Genomic DNA, 21,739 nt, shown 5'->3' with positions numbered 1-21,739 from the left:
GAGACGTAGACAAAGAGGAAGTGTAGGCACAGGAAGATGCAAACAGATAACACACTGGCCCTTCAGAGACAGTGTGGCTGATATGTTTACAGGTGTGGGGCATCTGTCCATTCATGTAAACAGTACAATGGTAGCCAACAGGCTTTGTGCAATTACCAGCCCGGCAGAACCAGTAAAAATAAGAAAGTGCTACATAAATCAAAATCAAAGTGACTGGAAAACTGGAAAACAAATCACTGGTGTCCTTCCCTCGTCCTGGACATCTCCGCGTTTACGGTGTTTCTGAAGGACATTCCACTCGCCGGCTCCAGGGTGACTGTCATTCTGGTTAATGCTAAATGCTGGCTAATGGGTGAGGAACAGCATCTCCGTGGTAACCGCTGAAAGCCATCTGGTCCACTAGGTGAACAGGCTGGGGCGTGTAAGCACGTGACACCCGCCTACTTACTGTAAATGAACGTGAGTGTACACTTGTGTGTGTGTGTGTGTGTGTGTGTTATGATGATGTTTGTAAGGGGGCAGGGTGTGCTCTTACTGACACTAAATGGGGTTAATTTCCATTGTATGCGTGGTGTTGGGTTTAAAGTACCTTGAATACATTACATGTAATACATCTATGTAACTGTACTTCTATTTAAGTGTACTTTCTCTAGCACTATTAACCAAACACCTTTTTGTTTTGTAGGTCTGTTCGGTTCAGTTGCGTTAACAATTCATCCCTCAGAAGACTAACCTGCACCTGCCACGCAACTCCATGAACCCGTTAGCAGACCGAGTCCAGCACAAGAGCAGGTGTCTGAATGAAAGGGCTTTTGCTGTGAGGGTCCGTGTGTGTCCATATGAGGGGCTCTGTGGATGAGTTCACATATCGACGTTTGGGACGCCCAGCTGCCCACTGGCTCTGAGGCACACTGTGGTAAATGTGAGCGCAGGACATGGTGTGTTTACATGGAAGCGTGGACATGGTATTGGGGGGAAGGGGGGGTCATGGGAAGCAGCTGTTCTCTAAGAATGACCGATGTGCTGGGCCGCTGCAGTCCAGCATTCCAACTGTTGCGATGGATGACTCGCTCCTGTGCCAAGCCCGCGCTGGAAGAGCAGGCCAACGGGACCGGATCATGATTCACCCGCCCGTCTGTTTTTTTGTGACGGCCTCTGTCTCCTGCTGATCGGTATTAACAGTAAGAGAAAGATCATGCACAGGGAACGAACGAATGAAGAATGAATGAGAGAAAGAGAGACAGAGAGAGCTTTGTATGAAATATTCAGGAGACACTAGAACAGGGCCTGTCCCGGCGCACCTTTAATTTTTCATAATGCCTTTTCCAGGACCGGCCCGTGTCTGCAAGCTCCACCCTCCGGCACGTGCTGCAGCCTTCACGTGGGGCTAACAGGCAGAGCTGCACACGTGGAGGTTCATGCCCACGCCGCAGGAGAGGAGGGCAGCAACATGCGTGCCCATCCACAGCAGGATCTGGGCAGCACGCCAGCGACGGGCATGTGCAGGCTGCATGACAGGCGAAGGCGTGCTTGTCCGATCAGGCCGGGACCCACGTTTAGATCCTTAGATCCTATAGTAAACATGGTTAAAACAGTTCTGGTTGTTTTGTTGCTTTGAGACCCATTTCCTATACAAGAAACTCGAAATTGGAAATGCTCGGTGGGGAGGGAGTGGTGTTGGGTCAGCATTGAGCCTCCTTCCTAACACACCGCACCGGCACTGCGAGGGCTGTGAGTGTCAGATGGCTGGAGGTGAAGACACAGAGGGCGTTCTTCATTATCAGGAGCCCAGAAACGCAGGGCCCTCGGTGTGCGGACGGCAGCCTGCTTCAGCATGGAGCATGGGCTCTAGAGAGATGCATCAGAATTCAGACAGGCCTTAAGTCAAGAGATTAAAGTGACTTGACATCATCCTGGTCACAGCCCCAGGGGAACACGCAGGTCATGTGTGTCACAGGCAGGTGTGCAACTCTTGTTTCTGTGTGCGGACTGAGGCGGGCTGGTGCAGTTTTCTCTGGTATAGCATTAGACATGACAGAACAAAACGTTCCCAGTGTTGAAAAAGACCCTGTGTGATTATGCTGCCACATAAGATGAGTAATGCTGCAATCATCCACACACACACACACACACACACACACACACACACACACACACACACACACACACACACACACACACACACACACACACACACACACACACCACTGATGGAATGAAATTCCACACCTCTACCCACTGTCTGCCTTAGGTTACCCGGCTGCTTTCTGAGGGCTGTGTCTCTTTTTCTCTCTGGTACAGACTGTGAACAACCACTAACGTGAGCCACTAAGGCAGTTCCACTGAGCCATACAGGCACGAGAGAGTCCATCTGTAGACATGCCCTAGTCACCATCTAAATGACAGTGTGTGCTGTCGCAGTCAAAAGAAAGGACTGATCTACAAGGAAGAACCCAAACAGTGTTTTTTTTACGTGGCCCTGATAACCTTCTCCTTTTTAAAACAATGAAGAGGAACTCTGGCATAGAAAGCTGCACTGACCTCCACACACACGCACGCACACACACACACACACACACTGTAGTCTTAACATGCTGTGTTATGACGTTAGTAGGGCAGGGTGGGGAAGAGCCTGACTGGTGACAGAAGGAAAACTGACCTTAAACACACACACACACACACACACACACACACACACACACACACACACACACACACACACACACACACACACACACACATACACACCAGGTAGTCAGCACTTAAGCCAAGGCATGCACAGGCTGTTGTTTTACACTCCTGCTTTCCTTCACCCCTGAGCCACAACGGCCTTGGCCATCACCCTCATACATATACAATAAAGTGTCTGACAAGGACCTTTCTTAATCCTAACAGGATGCCCATAGAATGATGGGTGACCCCCAGTGTATCTGTGTATTCAAGCCTTATTAAACAAAATGTTCCAGAAGCAGCAATTCTCTTTTAAACTAACCACCATGAAGTCTCAAACGAGCCTTCGGGACATGTGAAAGTTTATGAACCCCTCTAAGACATTAGGACAAAAGCCACTGAACCCACAGTGCAGTGACAGTACAGTCCAACGGTCATAGCCCACCCCTGTCTCTATGGCATCTCAACAACAAAGCCCATCTTAGTGATGCACAACGACACCGATCCTGAGGTTTCCAGTACCCTCAAACAGACTCTCCCTCCGTCTCCTTGTCTGCCCCATTGTGCATTGCCCATCCAGACAGAGCAGCCACCACCCAGACCTTGGCTGACTGAACTGGGGAAGAATCCCAGACACTGGACCTCAGACTGGAACTGGTCAGCTTGATGGGCACATAGTGTGATTCTGCAGGCAAACTGTCTCTCCTCTAATCTACCCCTCCGGTCCTCGCTAATCCGTGCCCTAATCCCCTTGTAGTCACTGACGACAGCAAACACCTGCAGTGGGTGGAGAACATCGGAGGGAGAGGGTCTGTGAGGAAACTAAATCCTGGAGGCTTCAAAGATGTCAACATTATACCATTTTAAGAGTTCAAGGTCTGCATATACTATACATTCTTGTCTTTTTGCTGTGAGCTTTCACTGGGACTCTGACGACAGTCCCACAATCCCTTTTTGAAGTAGAATTATCAGCCGTCTCATCACACGTCAGCCTGTGTAGACCTGTTTTCATCCGCCTTCTCATAGTACTCACGCAGTACAGGACTGCGAGTGGGTATGTGTGCATGTGTGTGCCCAAGTGCACATGAACCTACATCTGTTCACGTGGCTGACTGGCCCCTTAATGCCCTTGGAGAAGTTTCTGCTAGCCCTCCTTTATAATTCATCAACCCCAGGCCATTGGAGGGGCAACACCTGTGCATTTTTCATGCCTCATGCAAATGACCTGTCCCCTAACAAAAGGCCATGACATGATGGGCATATACACAGCTCCCACACAGTCAGGAATGAAAGGTAAGGGTGTGAAGAGGCACCGGGATGCGGAATCAGCACGGTGGCGTATGCCCAGGGCAGGAGTTACCCTCATCCACAGTGGCCCACACACACGGGGCCATTTAAACCACGCCATGTGTTTAACAGACATCAAAAGATCGCAGTTGTTGAGCGGACCAACCGATACGCTGGCCTCTGCCGCCAATTTTTGACGTAGCACGGCCGCACCCTGGTAGGCGGGGCTTGTTAGAGACAGACTGGTGCTAGTCTACAAGGAGGAGGTCACCATCCAGCTCAGCTGGCCTTGAGCGAAACACACGTGCTGGCAGTCTGAAGTGCTCAGGCAACAGCCGCGATGACTCATTATGGGTTGTTTTGGGTTTTTTTTTCCTGGTTAAGTCTTTCCTTGCTGTAAAACCCCTCCTGTCTGCTGGAGCGCCCCAGTTCTGAGGCGCTGCCTTTGAGACATTAACGTATCCTTTTGAAGATGTTTCAGCCTGTGTAGCATGACAACCTCCATTATGGGGAAAGAGAAGAGGAGAGAGAGGGAAGAGGAGGAGAGAGAGAGGAGAGAGAGGGAAGAGGAGGAGAGAGAGGAGAGAGAGAGAGAGGAGAGGAGGAGAGACACAGAGGAGAGAGAGAGAGAGAGGAGGAGAGGAGGCGGAAGGGTGGATGAAGACAAGAGGAATATGTCTGTGTTACATCATGTATCCAGGCGGTGAGAGCCTGCAGTATAAATAGCTAAGCTGAATCAGATTTTTTAATCAAGATGGGCGTAAAGTAGCTTCATCTGTCAGTTGGCAGGATGCAAAAGTTTTACAGCTAGTGCAGATTAGTAGGACACAGAACACAAGTTTGGGACGGGTGTACTCAGACTGAGAGTCTGAGTCTCATAATGCAGTATTAATCCCACAGAAAGAGAATCACAGATGGAGAAAGGCGATCATGAGCTGAAATTAGAACAAATACTTGACAGTATGAACCAGAAATTTGATCAGAAATGGTAAATAATAACTGAGAATGGTTAGAGGAGCAGCTGAATATCGTTTAAACATTTGATTGAACTTCTGAACAGAATCCTTGAGCACCAAAATGTAATATGAATTTCAACACACATACTATACACTGCATAGCTAAACTATTGCAATGACATCAGTAGTTTTGACATGAAAAAAGTTGAGTGAGTTTGCATTTGCATGTACACGTGTGTGTGCATATGTGTGTGTGTGTGTTGCATGTCCATGACGTGAGGCTCTGACCCCAGCAGGACAGGTTGCTCCAGTGGTGAGCACATCCTCACTGTTTCTCCACGTATTAGTGGGAGCAGAAAGTGGACTAGATTCTGCATGTTTAATTAGGGGAGGGATTTACCCTCCAAAAAGGATCCTCAGCAGGGAGGATGGAGGAGCACGCTGGAGGTGGAGGTGGAGGTGGTGATGCTGCTGGTTGTGCACAGTGAACAGCGTTTGTGTTCATCTCTCTCCGTCACTCTCTCACCAGCAACACCCCCCGCCCCGCCCACGTCCTCATCCTGCCTCATGTTTATGTTTCTGGATGTTCGCCTTCTGTGTGTGTGTGTGTGTGTGTGTGTGTGTGTGTGTGTGTGTGTGTGTGTGTGTGTGTGTGCCTTTGGCTCGACTTCTCTGTTCCCACACTGCCCACAGATCATAAACTGGAAGGACACATTGGACAGCAGCTGCCTGTGGTCCAGGCCAGAAAGTCCAGCTCGTCCCGGTCACACTGTCAGGACAAACAGTGGTGCCATAAAGGCTGTAAAGACGTCCCTGAGCCAGGCGAGGCTGCATGCACTTCAGTGATCATGCTGCACGGGTAATGGCACTGACAAGAGAGAGGAAGAGAGGGCGTCGGCATGACGATGACGATGCTGCTGTCTTGATGTGAAAGTCTTTAGAACACACGTTCACAAACGTGCACGGTTAATTTATTTTGAATTCTCTATCTCTATCTCTCTCATATTTGCACATGCCTCTATATTCAAGCCCTCTTATCTAAGAAAATACCTGCTGTCAGCTTGGACCTAGTATCATTACCTTGCATGACAAGACTATTACAAGAGGACGTGTGAGTGAAGTGTGCATGTGTAGTGAGTCCATGCACCACCATAGAGTCTAAATGGAGAGTGAAATACACAACTAGGGCAGATGGAGAGAGAATGAATTACACAGGATAACAGAGGGAGTAATTAGTGTAGAGAGATCACAGCATTAGCAAAAGAAAACCCAGATCTGCATCAGCATTTGACTGCAAACAATTTGGACCAAAAATAAACTTCCCCAACTCACACGCCAGCCAACACTGGTGAGACTGAAACCGGCCAGTGAAACTGACACTCCAGGAAAGGAACACAGGAATGTGGGGGAAAATAGAACTCAGGCATGATCGTGTCGTAATGCTGAAAATGTAATGAAGGCCTGCAAGCCATCCACGGATAAAGCGATGGCATTACAGAGAGCTGCGTGCTTGCGAACGCTCTCCTCAATTGGGGGGAAAAACAAGAAGCAGAAGAGGGAGGCAGGGGTCTTTGTGAGAGCCATTTAGAGGACACTGACTAATACATGTCTGATCTACAGTGTGTGCATTTGTAGTGTAACACAATCTTCATCTTCAGTACAGCAGAGAAGAGTGAGTTGAGCAGCCAGGGGCCAGTACCCTTCTCCATTTGTGAGGCTGGGCTGTCCGTCCTCTTCCTCTTTAGCAAGACACTGTCCTTCATCTTCAGCGAGACACTGTCCTTCACGCTTGCCGTTGTATTTCATTCAGTGTTCATCAATATGCACAAGTCTCCACAGCGCACTTCAGTGACATGATGTTATACACACTTACGGTGTTGAGATGGTACCAGCAAAGCTTCAAGTTCTGTGTTCAGAAAAAATGGCGCCGATCCCATTGGCTCAAAGGTCTTTATCTCTGGATGATACATATTGACCGGATCAGCAGAAAAAATCCTCTAAATGTCCAGAGAAACATCCCTTAGTCAGAAACTTTGTTATTTATCTTATCAATCTATAGCCATGATCCATAAAAAATAATAGTGGTTGTAGTCCAGTGGATTAGTTTCAGTACAAAATCCATTACAGTGAAGCTGCATCCTGGTTCACACACAGGAACCCCAGACAGCCCAGGCTCCCCAGCTCAGATACACACAACCACCTGGCCTTTATGCATCTATCAGTATCAGTCATCATCACCATACATCCACTCAGTCAGCAAGTCAGGGTGTCAGGCTATGACACACATAGTCTATGAACCCATTCATTGGCCAGGGACATCCATAGTACAAAGCTTACATAAAGACACACAAACAATGGTAAAAACTTTCAAAAGACAAGACACACACAAGCAACTCAGCTTCATGCATCGTGTCATTGGCATGGCTGTATTAAGCAACACTGTTTGTACAGTAAACACAGTTCAACGTTTGCACTGGGATCCCAATATTTGCAATAAGGACTCTGTAGACATAGAGGGCAGTCTCAGATACTGTACTGAACTAGAAATCTTTAGCACTACAAAACTGTACATTTACAAAGCAAATTTGTTCAGAAGATGTTCTCCAGTGTCTCCAGGGTTCACACGGTCCCCACACGTCCCTCTCACTCACTGAACTCTCTCTCCCTCTCTCTCATTCTCACCTTTTCCTACACATCTCCAGTCCTCTTTTCTTTGAGGCACAGACGACATAATCCTGGATGAGTAAACCCACTGGTGTGCAGAGAACGCCTGCTTCTCCCCAATCACACTCCCTGAGTCCCACCCTCCGGCAGATCGTACATGCGCTCCTCCACGTCCTCAGTGACACCCCCCCCCAACACCCCCCCAACACTCCTCCTGCCGTATCAGTGTCTGCTGAAGTTACGCTGAAAGGCGTCTCTCACAGGTGGCCATGGTGACAGGTCCTTGCTGTCAAACACAACAGCCTCCGTGAATGATGTAATGCCGTTTTATCCCCCCCCCCCCCACCCCCCACACACACACACACACACACACACACACACACACCACAGCAGGTTCAAAACCTCAAAGTGCCCCGGGGCACTAACTACCAGAGCGGTAACACAAGGAGTATTGTAGATCATCCTCATACAATTATTTCAGCTTAGTGTGTCAACACTAAGGTGAGTAGAAATGTCTGAGGGGGGGTGTGTGTGTGTGTGTGTTTCAGTTAAGTTTAGGATATGGACCTGTGCAGGACTGCTTAGAACACTGATTTATTACACATGTGCTTAGTGACCTGTAGCAGGTGCAGGTGTGAATTTGAAGGTTTCTGACACCATTCACCTCTAATCAACGGGGGAGTAAATCACACCGCCATCCAAGGAAACACTTGGGCCGGACCAAGACAGGTGAGTGTTGCTTCAGCCTCTCATGACCCGGCAGCGTTTGACAGCGCCTGGGCCACTCGAGCAGCGCCGGGGTCACTGGAGCAGCATCGGCAGACAGAGCCAGCGTGAGAAAGTCTGGCATTTCCAGCCACACTCTCCTCATCACTCCTCGTCACTCCTCATCACTCCTCGTGACAAAACAAACGTGGCAAACAAACATGACCTCGAAACCAAGGCCGGAGAGTCGGATGATGGACGGGGAAAAAAGGGGAGGGTGGAAATTGATGTCTGGATCTAGCGGGAAGTCAAGGATGCATCTAAAATCCTTTAAGACTTCCACCACCAAATGTCTCAGCAAAAGCTCTTTAGATGAGAGCTGCAGGATGGAAGGCTGTAGACCACAGAGTCTAGAAGAGACTTCTGCAGTTCCTGATTCAAGGGAGAAACGTATTTACATGTTACATAAACAAGAGAGCCTCATCTATTGCCTTCTTTTAATGAAAAGAAAATTATGAATGTGGAAAGCAGACAGATATAGGCGAAGGTTTTTCAAAAACAATTTATCTTTATTGACATCTTTACAAGACATTTTGCATCAGAAATTCACCGTCTTTGATGTCTTAGTGCTGAACTTCAAAGCACTAACAGACTCACCATATAACTATAGTCATACTTCATTGTCCACAGAAAACAGAGTGTCTTATTGTGTTTTGTGTGTTGTTAATGTTAGCATCTGTGGATGTGTGGGTGTGTAGCACAAGTGTTGTGTTTTCACTAATGAATGTTAAGAGGCTTTAGACTGTACACTCAAAATCCAAACAGCACTTGAATGTTTGTTGTGCTTTAACATCAAACTGCTTCAGTTAAAAAGAACTCAAAATTGCACGGTGAATAAAGACCTTCAATTTTTCTTCCCTGTCCACAAATTTCTATTAAATCAACAGCTTTGAAGAACCATTTCATTTCCTGCGTCTCATCACCATGACGGTGTTCTTCCCCCTGAGAGTTCTGACCCAGACTCACTCCTGCTCCAGTGGGCTGTTCTACACCCCTACCTCCTGCATCCATCTGACACATGAGGCAAACTTCTTGCCAAATGATATATAAACCTGCACAGAGTGAATTAAACGCTGGGATGCACAAAGTTAACTGAAAGCCCCAAACAAACAACAAAAATCTCAACAGGATGCTGAAAATGTATGTTTGTGAGGGCTGGAATGTTTGTGGGTGCAACTATGCTTTTGCAGCAATGGCTTTCTATACATCATCAAGAAAATGTGCCTGTACGTAATCGTGCGCATGCTAAAGGAAGCTCTCACGCGTGCGTAAACGTGTGCGCACTAACGAAAGCTCTCACGTGTACGTATTTGCGTGCATTCGACCGGTTGCTCTGATGTGTACATAAACGTGTACGCGCTAACGAAAGCTCTCGTGTGTATGTAAACGCGTGCATTCTACCGGATGCTCCCACGTATACATGAACGTGTGTGTGCTCTCGCTCACCGATATGGAAATCGCCACGAGCGCTTGAGCAGGCAGCCGTGTTTAAAGTGAATACTAGGAAGCTCGGAGCTCCTTCACAGTGTCATGGAGTCTTGCGGTCCACTGCATCTCCCCACTGTCTCCTCTTACTCCCACACGCCACATCACCAGCGCGGAGGTGTGTGTGTGTGTGTGTTCCCGACCGCGATTCCTGAGCCTCTGCTACCAGCGTGTGGCGTCTGAGACCTCGCCATGGCACACGGCTCTCTTCGGACCGCCGCGTTCCCTGATCCGCAGTGTAGAAATACACAGGACTCCCCATCTAAACAGTACCCGGCTAGATCTCACTCCTAAGCCCTCTACCGCTGGACTAGTGAGTGAGATCAGAAAAGCCACAGCTCTCACATCACTGCTAGGTGTGACTAAAGTACCCAAACAGCACCATTACAGCAGTTCTACTGCTGCCTTCATCATCATCATCATCATCATCAACAATTCAGTCTATTATTAAAATATCTATTTTAATTATTGCTTTAAATGACTTTCATTTTAAAGTCAATGTGCAGCGTCTCTAAAGCTCAATTTAGTCTGCTGTATCCTTCTCTTCCTTTGAGGTAAAATGTCATTACAGCCCAAAAGGTGTGGCAGACTGACGCGCTTAAGAAAACAGGAGAAAAGCGAGAGATTCATACCAGAGTAACACAAGTGAGACGTCCAAGATCCGAAAACCTTGAACTTTAGTGAACGGCAAATAAAAACAGTACATATTAAACACAAATGTAAAATAAAAAATATATGTCAGTTCCTCCAAGAGTCCCAAAAAAACATAATAAATATATTGCATGTAAAAGGAGAAACAAAATGAGGCATGCTGGGTAAAGTCTCTGCCCCTTTATCTTCCTTCTCTTCCCTGTTTTGACGTTTCTGAGAGTGCCACAGGTGTTCACACGTTAGACACACTTTGTGAGTCCCGTGCCTGTCGTATTCCGTACAGCCACTTGATGACCCGAGCGTTCCTCTCAATGATAGAGATGCCGTAGGGCACGCGTCCGCCGGGCCGAACCGGCCCGTCTTCTTCGTCGTCATCATCCCCATAAGTATGGCCGTTGTCTCCGCACTCAGAGCTTGGCGCGCTGACGCTGCGCAGCTTGGAGACGGAGACGATGTCGGAGCTGGCGCGGGCGAAGCACTGCACTCCACCCAAGCCCTCCACCTCGTCCGGGTCCAGGCCGCAGTAGTTGAAGAAGCGCTCGAGGTCGGCGGTGGCTCGCGAGTAGCGGTCGCTCAGGTCCGACTTGGAGCGGTGCAGAGAGGGGCGGTGCCGTGCCGAGCCGGGTCTCGACCCCCGCGAGCTGGCGGAGGACAGGCGGGTGAAGGCGGGCGAGGGCGGGGCCAGGACCAGGGGGCGGGACTGGAGGCGGGGGTGACGGCGAGCGGGTGGGGAGGGAAGGGGTGTGACGGGTGGCTGTAGGGCCCGGGGACGCGGCCTGGGGATGAGCGGCTTGCCCAGGCTTGAGCAGGGGCTGCAGGGGCTGCAGGGGCTGCAGGGGCGTCCTACGGGGCTTCCGCGCCTCCGCCTGCGGCCGCACGTCCACCCGCCGGACCGTCACACAGTTGGGGCTGCCGTAAGTGCCTGGCGCGGGGACTCGGGGGGCTCTGGCCGGGATGGGCGGTGGCCGGCGACCGGGCTCTGGAGGACGTAGATGGAGGTGAGAAGCGGTGTAGGGGTCAGGCGGTGGCAGCAGGTGGGCCTTAAAGCTGAAACCCTGCTGAGGCTCGGCCGACTGTCCGCTGGCCATGCTCCTCCCCCCGGACGAGGGCGAGGAGGCCGAGGGTGAGGAGGGAGCGGGGGACATCAGCTGGGGCCCGTCGGGGATGTTGATGAGGTTGTTGAGGACCTCCAGGTTGAGCTGGGGGCCCCGTCGAGGTCCCTGCGACCCCCCACCTCCGTTCTCGCTGTCTGACGGCCTGCGGGGGACTTTCCGGGCCGGCGGGGTGCTGATCCGGCACTGCAGCGCCATGCCCGGCGACATCAGCGGCTTGCGAATGATGGGTGGCTTGACGGGCTCCTGCCTGGTGAGCGCCACCTGCTGGCTTTTCACGTACTTGGCTTTGTCGGCCTCGAGGCGCTCCACGGCGCTCAGTTTTCGGACCCCGGGCTCAGGGACCTTGCGAAAGTACTCCGGCCCCTTGTTCAGGATTCGGAAAGGCATAGCTGAGGTGAAAGGACCCCCTGCCAGACGCCCATGCGAAGGACGAAGGGTCTCCACCGGCATGACGGCTTAGGTCAGTGATGACGGTTGTGGGCTCAATGGATGTGGGGTGAACCAGAGGCTAACGGTCAGTCTCTGAGCTTCCCAGTGTCCAGCAGCCCAGAAAGGTCTTTTGTACTCACACTTTTCTCACAGTTTCTTTTGCCTGTGTCTCTTAAGCTCTTCTTGCGCCCCTGAGGGCCCCCACCTCCTTTAACTTTTCCAGCCGGGGCCAAAACTCTCCTGCTGATGCTCCTCTTTTCTGCTCCTCTTTTATCTCCACTCTTGGCCGTGCAAGTCACTGAATGGAGGTTTGTGGGAGAGGGTCGCCAGAGGTTGCATTCCACATCGGCCCGGCTCAGTGCCCCACCGCGGCGAGGGCAGACGCTCAAGAGAGCACGGAACTCGCGATGTGATGCGAGCACTGGTTCAGGTGCCAAGTGGAGCCGGCAAAACACAGTGGCACTCCTCCCTGTCTCTCTCTCACACCCACACACACACACACACACACACACACACACACACACACACACACACACACACACACACACACACACACACTGGATGGCTACCACAAACTCTTCAGAAGCTTGTATTCCAATGATCCTCCTCTTTGGGCTGTGGTCTCCTGGAACAGAAAGAGAGAGAGACGCAATCAGAAAAGAGGAGAAGAAAGAGAAGGAACTTCACTGGCTCCCACAGCTCCACACATATAAAGCACACTGGAGCACTGTGGAACAAATGGGGCAGACACTTGGCTTTAATGCACTGCCTAACTCCTCCTACTACACTCCCCGAGCCTCCAGATGCTGTCTGGCTGAACAGCCAATCAGCAGAGAGAAAGGAGCTCAGAGCATATAAGAGAAGAAAGGGGGAGAGGAGTGCATTCCAATTGGCTGACAGCAAAAGCTCTGACCAATTGTTCCCTTCCCCCTGAACACAACAAACACGCCTACTGAATTTTCATTCAAATGAAATTATTTGAAAGACAACAAAAAAGAAAAAGAAAAAGACAGCTGCAATATTTTACATTCAGTTGCATCAAATACAACAAGGCTTTTTTTGAGGGGGGGGGGGCGTATTAATCTCCTCCTCTCCTTCATTTGGGCAGTATTCTTGAGCACATAAAGGGCTTTGTGCACTGTCCATACACAGCAAATTACAGGCAGATTATCATGGTTAATACACTGGGCCCAGGCACGTTCACACGTCAACACACTTATGAGCAACACTTTTGACTCAGACAGTCCAAACTAGACCAGAAGACCAGAACTGGACCAGAACTAGACCGACGGCCACTCCAGCTGCTCAACACTGACGCTGGAATTGTATTTTGTCACAACTTTAGAATCCACGGTCTCTGTTGAGTTAAGAGGCTAATTTGCATTATCCCTCTTTTTCTTACACTACCAATGATTTCTGTTACGTGATGGCAGACACCAAGAGACTCACTGCCTGCCCTTCATCATCCTCATCATCATATTCAAGCGCACAGTTTAAATTAATCGTTTTATGTCCAGCTGAGTCTGTGAAGCCGTGTGCCCGTCACACGTTCTCAGTAGAAAGAGACAGATTTGCAAACGGTGTGAGCTAACTGAAATCCTGAACACTGCCATGACATGAGAGGTAGGATAGAAACGCACGAAGGGAAGATGCTAGAGTGAACACATGAATCATTATGATTCATAATCATTATGATTCACATGCAGAAGACCAACCCAGAAGTCCATTATAACGGCCTGTGGGGGCGAATACTGTTGTGGCCCGAACACAAGAAACATCAGAATGTAGAATATGTACACAACATGTGCAGGTTTACATTCAAATAAATTGATGATGTGCATGAAGATAGCTGGACTTTTCTCAGGAAGACCATGAAAGTCTATGTGTGATTCCATGTGTGGTAAAAATGTGTGCATCACACATGCATGCGCTTCTGTACTCCTCAGGACACTTAGGCACAGTAATAATTAATATACATGCAGGTGAAAGTCTGTGGTGCTGACACACCCCCCACAAATGTTCAGCTGTTGCTCAGTGCCAGGGCTTTTAATAGAAGACACAGTTGCTCAGGATCCAGCCAGGCGAGAAATGCTGACAGGGGACCCAGTACCCTTCATACACTACGCCAAGTAACCAAAACACCCACACAGTCATGGTCACCAACGCACAACGCTTACACACCCACAGAGGACAGCAGTGAGAGGCCTGGGTGGGTCAAGACTACTACATCCATTCTAGCACAACACAAGTATTACATTGATCACAACAGCCTAACAGACAGCTACACAAAGAGTGTGTACATTATAAGTAGTATGCACGTACACACACACAAACACACACTCACATGCGCGCGCGCGCGCACACACACACACACGCACACACACGCACACACACACACACACACACACACACACACACACACACACACACACACACACACACCTTAACAATGGTTTATAGTTACACAACACAGCTGTTCTGGACTATTTTCTACCTCTGTTTTGTCTTCTAACCTCTTTTAATTCCCTAGTTTTATTCTAAATCTTTGTTTTCAGGTAGTGTACCCCTCCCACCACACACACTCCTTATTGTGTGAGTCATCGCTCCTCATAAGCCCGTCAGTACTGGAGGTACAGGTCAGGTCAGAACCTCACTGCAGGCAAGTGAGTCAGGCAAGCACAGGTACGAATGCACGAGTCATGGGGAAGTGTTCTGTGACATCACAGCTTTTTTTTTTTTTTTTTAACTTTGTTTTTATTGACGTTCCATTTCAAATGAAAAACATCTACATACATGTATATTCTCAAATACAATGAGTATGTTAATATACTCAATCTACATACATTTGTATATTTAAATACAGTCAGTATGTTACAAGTAAATCAAACGGAGATGACCAAAAAAGAACCAAACAAATAGACAAAAGAAAAGAACAATAACATTAACAGTTGGCCTATTTAACAATGGGTTGTTTAGTAGCTATGGTGTAAAGTATAGAAATTACATTGCATTCAACATTTCTGTATAATGTATCCATTTCACCCAGTTTCTTTCATATAATTCTTCCTTCAGTTTCAATTTATATGTCATCTTTTCCATCCCTTGGATTTCCTTAATAATAGTAACCCATTGCCCTTTACTCGGTATGTCCGGTTTCAACCAATTTTTTGTAATAGACTTTTTACTTGCAATGAGAAGTATTTTAACCAAATATTGGTCTTCAATAGATACAGACCCTTCCAGATGCCCAAGGTAAAGTAGCTTGAAAGTAAAAGGGACATTGTAACTTAACACCTCACACAGATCATCATGTACCTGTCGCCAAAATGGTTCTAGTCTCTTGCAACTCCAAAAAATGTGTGTGTGATGTGGTGCCTTTTCTCCACATTTTCTCCAACATTGTTGTTGCTGTGAAGTTTGTTTGTTTGTTATTTGAGGAGTGATAAAAAAGCGAATCTGATTTTTCCAAGCAAATTCCCTCCATTTATGTGATTGTGTTGTAGTTTGATGATTTTTCCACATCTCAAACCAGGTTTCATCTAGAATCTCCTCCTCCATTTCTTTCTCCCATTTAGATTTTATGTATATTGTGGAGTGTTTTCTACTTTCCAGTAGACATAGATATAGTTTTGAGATTGCTTTTGGGGTATGTCTCTGGTAAGATGTTACCAGGATTTTAATGAGAGGATGTACCTCATCTTTTTTAATCTTTTTAATGTAATAGTCCCTTGTTTGTAGATACCTAAATAGATCTGCATTTACTAGGCCAAATTTATCTTTCATTTCCTGAAAGCTTACTATATTCCCCTCCTTTGTAATAGTGCACATTGCAGTTATACCTTTGTCTACCCAGTGTCTGTACGTTATGTCAGTGGATCCTGGTGTAAAATTTTTGTCATACGCTATCCATTTTAGAAGGCTTAATCCATCATCTAATTTTAACTGTTTTACAACAGAGTGCCATATATCTAAAGTAAAAGATGTTATTGGATCCATCTCTTCCCTAACTTGAAGGGGTAGTTCCTTCTCACCAATGAATGTTTGAACAGGGCATTTATAGTTACTTATTTCTATATCCTTCCAGTGAGCTACAAAATTAGTACAGCACCAGTTCAATAATGGACGTACTTGAGCTGCAATAAAATAGTCTCTTAAGTTTGTGAGTGCGAGTCCCCCCCTGAGCTTGGGTAATTGGAGAGTGGTAAAGCGCACTCTAGGTCTTTTACCCTCCCAAATAAATCTAGATATTAATTTGTCCCACTTTGTAAACTGTATTTGTGGTACTTGTATTGGAAGTGATTGGTATAAGTATAATAGTCTGGGTTGGATATTCATCTTGACTACATTGATCCTGTCATCACAGCTTTTATCTTTTATCATGAGTGGAATAAACACGCACGCACGCACACACACACACACACACACACACACACACACACACACACACACACACACACACACAAACTAAAACACACACACAAATACATACACACACACACACACACACACACACACACACACACACACAAACTAAAACACACACACAAATACATACACACACACACACACACACACACACAAACTAAAACACACACACAAATACATACATACACACACACACACACACACACACACACACACACACACACACACAAACTAAAACACACACACAAATACATACACACACACACACACTAACTAAAACACACACACAAATACATACACACACACACACACACACACACAAACGCAAACACACGCTCACGCATACACACTCTCAAACATGCTACCAGCACCGGTGCTTTAAACCACCACTAAAAACAGTGGAGACTGTGGGTTATCTCCACCAGTCTAAGGCTGGAGAGGGAAAGAAAATGACAACACACATTCCAGCTGAGAAACACTACATGCTGTAATTACAGGGGAAATTCTGTGACTGGAAGCAATTTGGTACTTTTACAATATCTATCAATTATTGCCTGGAGTAGAACGGGGCAGATGAGAGAGAGGAAGAACAGAAAAGGACATGGAAGATCAAATGAAGGGGAAAGAACAGAAAATCTAGAAAGAGAAATGAGTGAGAGATAGATAGAGAGAGAGACAGGCAGAAAGGAAAATGGCTGCACACGGGTTGTTTTTACAATTCACGGAGGAATTCCTGGAGATAACGCCCCCTAAATGACAAGGAGTAAAAATAAATAGTCTCTGGCCCACAGAAGCCAGGCGTGGACCACTGATGAGAGGTTTCTTGAGGTCAGTGAAAGTGAGAGAGGTTCATTTGAAGTGGACGAGGGGTTACAAACCAGCAAGTGGCAGCGTTATCTGGACCCTGATTGTCCTGCTCAGCGAAGATTGCAGGACTGGTGTGGCCCGCCCTGCTGGACTCTACACTAAATAAACATGAGGCTGGGAGAGAGTGCAGGAGCTGGGAGAGGTACGGCTTACCTCTGCTACGTGATCTCGGGCATTCGCGCATTGTTGAGAAGTACGGCATTTCAGATTTGTAGAAGTGACCGTACCCACTTCGGAAGAGCACAGGATCAAAGCCACCCGGATAGCCTAGCCTTGCTAATAAAAAGCAGGTCAACATGGAGGCGTCGAGTAACGTGTAAATTAAACTCAGGTGGAGTCCGCGACTGCCCTGCAGGACACAGATAATGGGAGCTTACTACCTCACAAACATACAAGCAGAAACTTTAAAAGGTCATCTCTATCAGTCCCACCACCACCAAGATCAGTGATAAGATGTGATAAAGACTCCTCAGTCCACCTCAGCGTCATTATGTGATACTACGGACCTGAACATCATCCGTTATCCAGCCCCTGTGTTTGCTCTCTGGGGCTCTGGGAGCCTTTCTACACTTTCAGGTTTTGTGCTAAAGATTATCAGTTGCTTTATATGGCAGCAGACACTATTACACCACCTTGAGTTCTGCACAGATGTCTGGATCGTTTACATTTTCACTCTTCTCTGTAACTGGGTGGAGTGTAATCTACACTGCAATAAGCTCTGAATACACTGGTCATGCAGTGCAGTCTAAACCTCCAACTCATGATTTTCACATTTCTACCAGTGCTGGAAGTTTAGGCTGAGGAACCCTAGAGAGACCCCAGCGTTAAGCACTGTGACCCCAGCGTTAAGCACTGTGACCCCAGCGTTAAGCACTGTGTAGCACGTCTGTCTCAGTGAGAGGTGATCAGAAGACCTTCCAACTGACCCGCTGGAGAAAGAGTGTGATACCTCAGAGGTGCGCTCACACCACTGCCATGACAACCAATCCGTAAGGACTCAAACATTCAGCCAGAATCTGTCCTGTGTTCTGGGTCCATATCTACTGCATTCCCCTATCTGTGAACGAAGGAGGGGTGTGTGGGTAGGGTGGGGTGGGGGGGGGGGGGGGGGGGGGGGGGGTTTATAAAGAGCTCTATAATGGCCCCATTCTCACATTCCACAATGCAGCGAAGCACAATACAGCTGCTTCTTACACCCACAGCAGGACAAAGTCAACTCTGACCTCTGAACCACCAGAGCGTCAAAGAGTTGTTGTAGTGGTGGAGAGCCTGACTCTTCATCCTCCCAGCGGACAGTGAGGACACCGAAGCCCCCAGGACATTCTCAACACTCACCTCCCCATTCATAATCACGCTTAGTGCATTTGCACTGCCAAAAAAGACCACAAATCTCTCTAAATACCAAATGAAGACATCAGCATAACCATGCGTGTGTGTAATCGTTATTTTTTTTGTTCCAGACACATTCTTGAGTACATCTCTAAGGCCAAAGATTCAGCTGCAAACGTGTGTATCGCTGGATGAAGGGTGGAGGAGGAGGGGCGTGGAGGAGGAGGGGCGTGGAGGAGGACCCCCCCACCCCTCATTATTGGGTTGTAATAATCAAATAAGAGCAGGTGGTGCAGCTGCCCTCCGCACCCATAACCGAGCCCCTCCTCCTGACGAACCGCCACTTACGGGCATCAGTCCAAATTAGAGGAGCAGAAAACATTACTCAGGGCCTCCAAAACCCAATAACAGAGGAAGAGGTCCCAGAATGTTGGGATGAGTAATACGAGCGTGTCGAACCTCTGGCGTGGTGCTAACTGGCGCGGATATGAAGCAGCGCTGAGCCCTTCCCACAGCCCAGTGAGTCTGCGGCCGCACATTCTTCTCATTCCCTCCCATCACGCGCTGCCAAGCCCTCTCACTGAGCCTGGAGATAAGGCAGCTCAATCGGGGCCCTCAGGGGCCCAGACACACCAGGGCCTCGCCCCCCCCTCAGGGGCCCAGACACACCAGGGCCTCGCCCCCCAATCAGGGGCCCAGACACACCAGGGCCACGCCCCCCCATCAGGGGCCCAGACACACCAGGGCCTCGCCCCCCCATCAGGGGCCCAGACACACCAGGGCCTCGCCCCCCCCCTCAGGGGCCCAGACACACCAGGGCCTCGCCCCCCCCCATCAGGGGCCCAGACACACCAGGGCCTCGCCCCCCAATCAGGGGCCCTGACACACCAGGGCCTCGCCCCCCCCCTCAGGGGCCCAGACACACCAGGGCCTCGCCCCCCCCCATCAGGGGCCCAGACACACCAGGGCCTCGCCCCCCCCCATCAGGGGCCCAGACACACCAGGGCCTCGCCCCCCCATCAGGGGCCCAGACACACCAGGGCCTCGCCCCCCATCAGGGTGGTAATGCAACCTGAAGGCCACCAGGATGGAACAATGGACAGACACATTAGACCAAGGTGGACCATTAGACCATCAGAGGGCCGTTAGTGGACCAATAGCTCCCCTGGGTCGGGCTGTTGTTTTCTTGATGTTGTCTTAAGGGCAGGTCATCAAGGTGGCTGGGGTCAGCGTGAACTTTGAACTAAAACACACCATTGGCACAGATTTCTTCTTATCGCCTTAGCAACCAGGCAGACTGTCAGCAGCAGAAAAATGACACCGTCCCTAGTGAGGTGTTGATCAAGAAGGACGGCGGACAAACCGTCCAATCATCTTATCGGTTATGACCATGGTGGCCTTGTACATCCTGGCAACGGACATGAGACACATGGCTCTGCGCTGCACGCACAAGCTCTAACCCTGAGGGCAAACCGTGATGGGATGACAGCTGACGATTGTTGATGCGCCACACAAAACCAGCTAAGGCTGGAAATATGAAACAACAACAACAACAACAACAACAGGATTGGATTGCTTATACACACATAATCACTATATATATTATATATATGTGTGTGTGTGTGTGTGTGTGCACTAGAACACACGTACATATGCACATGCACACACTTGCAGATATAATGACAGAGTCAGGGTGGTGTTGCAAGCATCCTAACGTCTCAGCAGCCTCTGCTGGTTGCCCTTACTCACCCCCCTCCACCCCTCTCCACCAGTTACCACAACCAACGTTCACCTCTCACACACACCCACACCCACACACACACACACACGACATGAACAAACAACTATATACCACAAAACCTATGAAAACATTCAGTGGCTCTCAAACTGTAAGGCAACCCTGATTAGCTCTAATCTGTTTACGCAGAATCGAATGACTGACCCTGGAATGTCAATCACAGTGGACCTTAGACAAGGAGGCCAGTGCCCCAGTAACAGAAGAGGCATCCATCTGTTTTCCTATCCATGTGAGGAGGATATGCCAACATAACGCAAGCATACACTCGCACGTGCACACGTGGACACACACACACACACACACACACACAGCTCCCCACTCTTGACTCATTTGCTGGTTATTGTTGACACTCATTTGGGAGAAGCACTCACAGAACTTAGGTACTTAGCAGTATGAACACAACGCATCTATAAATGAGAAAAGGCTAATCTGATGTATGAGAGCCTCTTGTGCCTACCGGCATGCTAATAAATCCACCATTATAACCAAGGCCCATTTATGAAGGCAAGATAAGAAAATTCCAAGGGCAGACTGTGGTTAAGTAGAGAGGGTTTTTGTCACCTCTGACACAAACTGGAGTTTAACGAGCAATAGCTTATCCTCACTTATCAAGTGGTAACGCACCCCCCAACGATTCAATACAGGCACTCATTAACATTCTGGGAATGATGTCAATTACTAAAAGATTTATGCGCTCTGCTCTAAATAACAGCAGGCAGTTCAAAACTGTTTGGTTGCTTCTACCTTTAGTGCAAAAAGAAAAAGAAAAGAACTAACCCAAAACACTGGGTCGTTTTTTTTTTTTACAGAAAAAGTCCGTATAGAGTTACTTGAGAGATTACTTCACCAGTCTCAGTTACATTACCTCAGACAAACAACTCAGTCTTTACATACTGTCATAGATTTCTAATGAGCTATTTCTGTGCAGAAACTTACCGAAGGAGGAATGAAGAGTTGTCAGGCTAAAGAGAGCTACAGCGAGAGCTGAAAGTCCTTTTTGAGAACAGACACCGGCTGAGGAACTAGTGTCACCCTGAAGAGGCGAAGCGTGTGAGGGAGTCCTTGTCTGTGCAAACCAGCCCACAACTCAAATGCCCCTCCCTTCCTCTGCCTGACCCCGCCCACTATGACCAATCAGCATGGCCGTTGGAGTGCAGACAGGAAGACCATGTGATACACAGTAACTTGTGTACAGATGTTCCACTGCCCGCCCACCACCCCCAGTCCCTCGAGCACCACCACCTTCTTACACCTCAGTGTTACTGTTGAGGAAGTGATACAACACGTTCGGTCCGCTT

General features: G+C 48.5%; 1 protein-coding gene across 1 annotated transcript; it reads right to left on the bottom strand.

Annotated features, from left to right (window-relative positions):
* Positions 1 to 8,840: 8,840 nt before the first annotated feature.
* On the bottom strand, positions 8,841 to 21,519 carry LOC143484902 (protein FAM110A). The gene is given in 3 exon segments (XM_076983943.1): positions 8,841 to 11,185; positions 11,187 to 12,647; positions 21,378 to 21,519. Coding segments are annotated over 2 exon segments (1,332 nt in total). The 5' UTR covers positions 12,044 to 12,647; positions 21,378 to 21,519; the 3' UTR covers positions 8,841 to 10,710.
* Between the last annotated feature and the right edge of the window lie 220 nt (positions 21,520 to 21,739).

This window comes from Brachyhypopomus gauderio, chromosome 21, assembly GCF_052324685.1.
Source record: "Brachyhypopomus gauderio isolate BG-103 chromosome 21, BGAUD_0.2, whole genome shotgun sequence".
NCBI lineage: Eukaryota > Metazoa > Chordata > Actinopteri > Gymnotiformes > Hypopomidae > Brachyhypopomus > Brachyhypopomus gauderio.
This window is presented reverse-complemented; position numbering and strand designations above follow the sequence as displayed.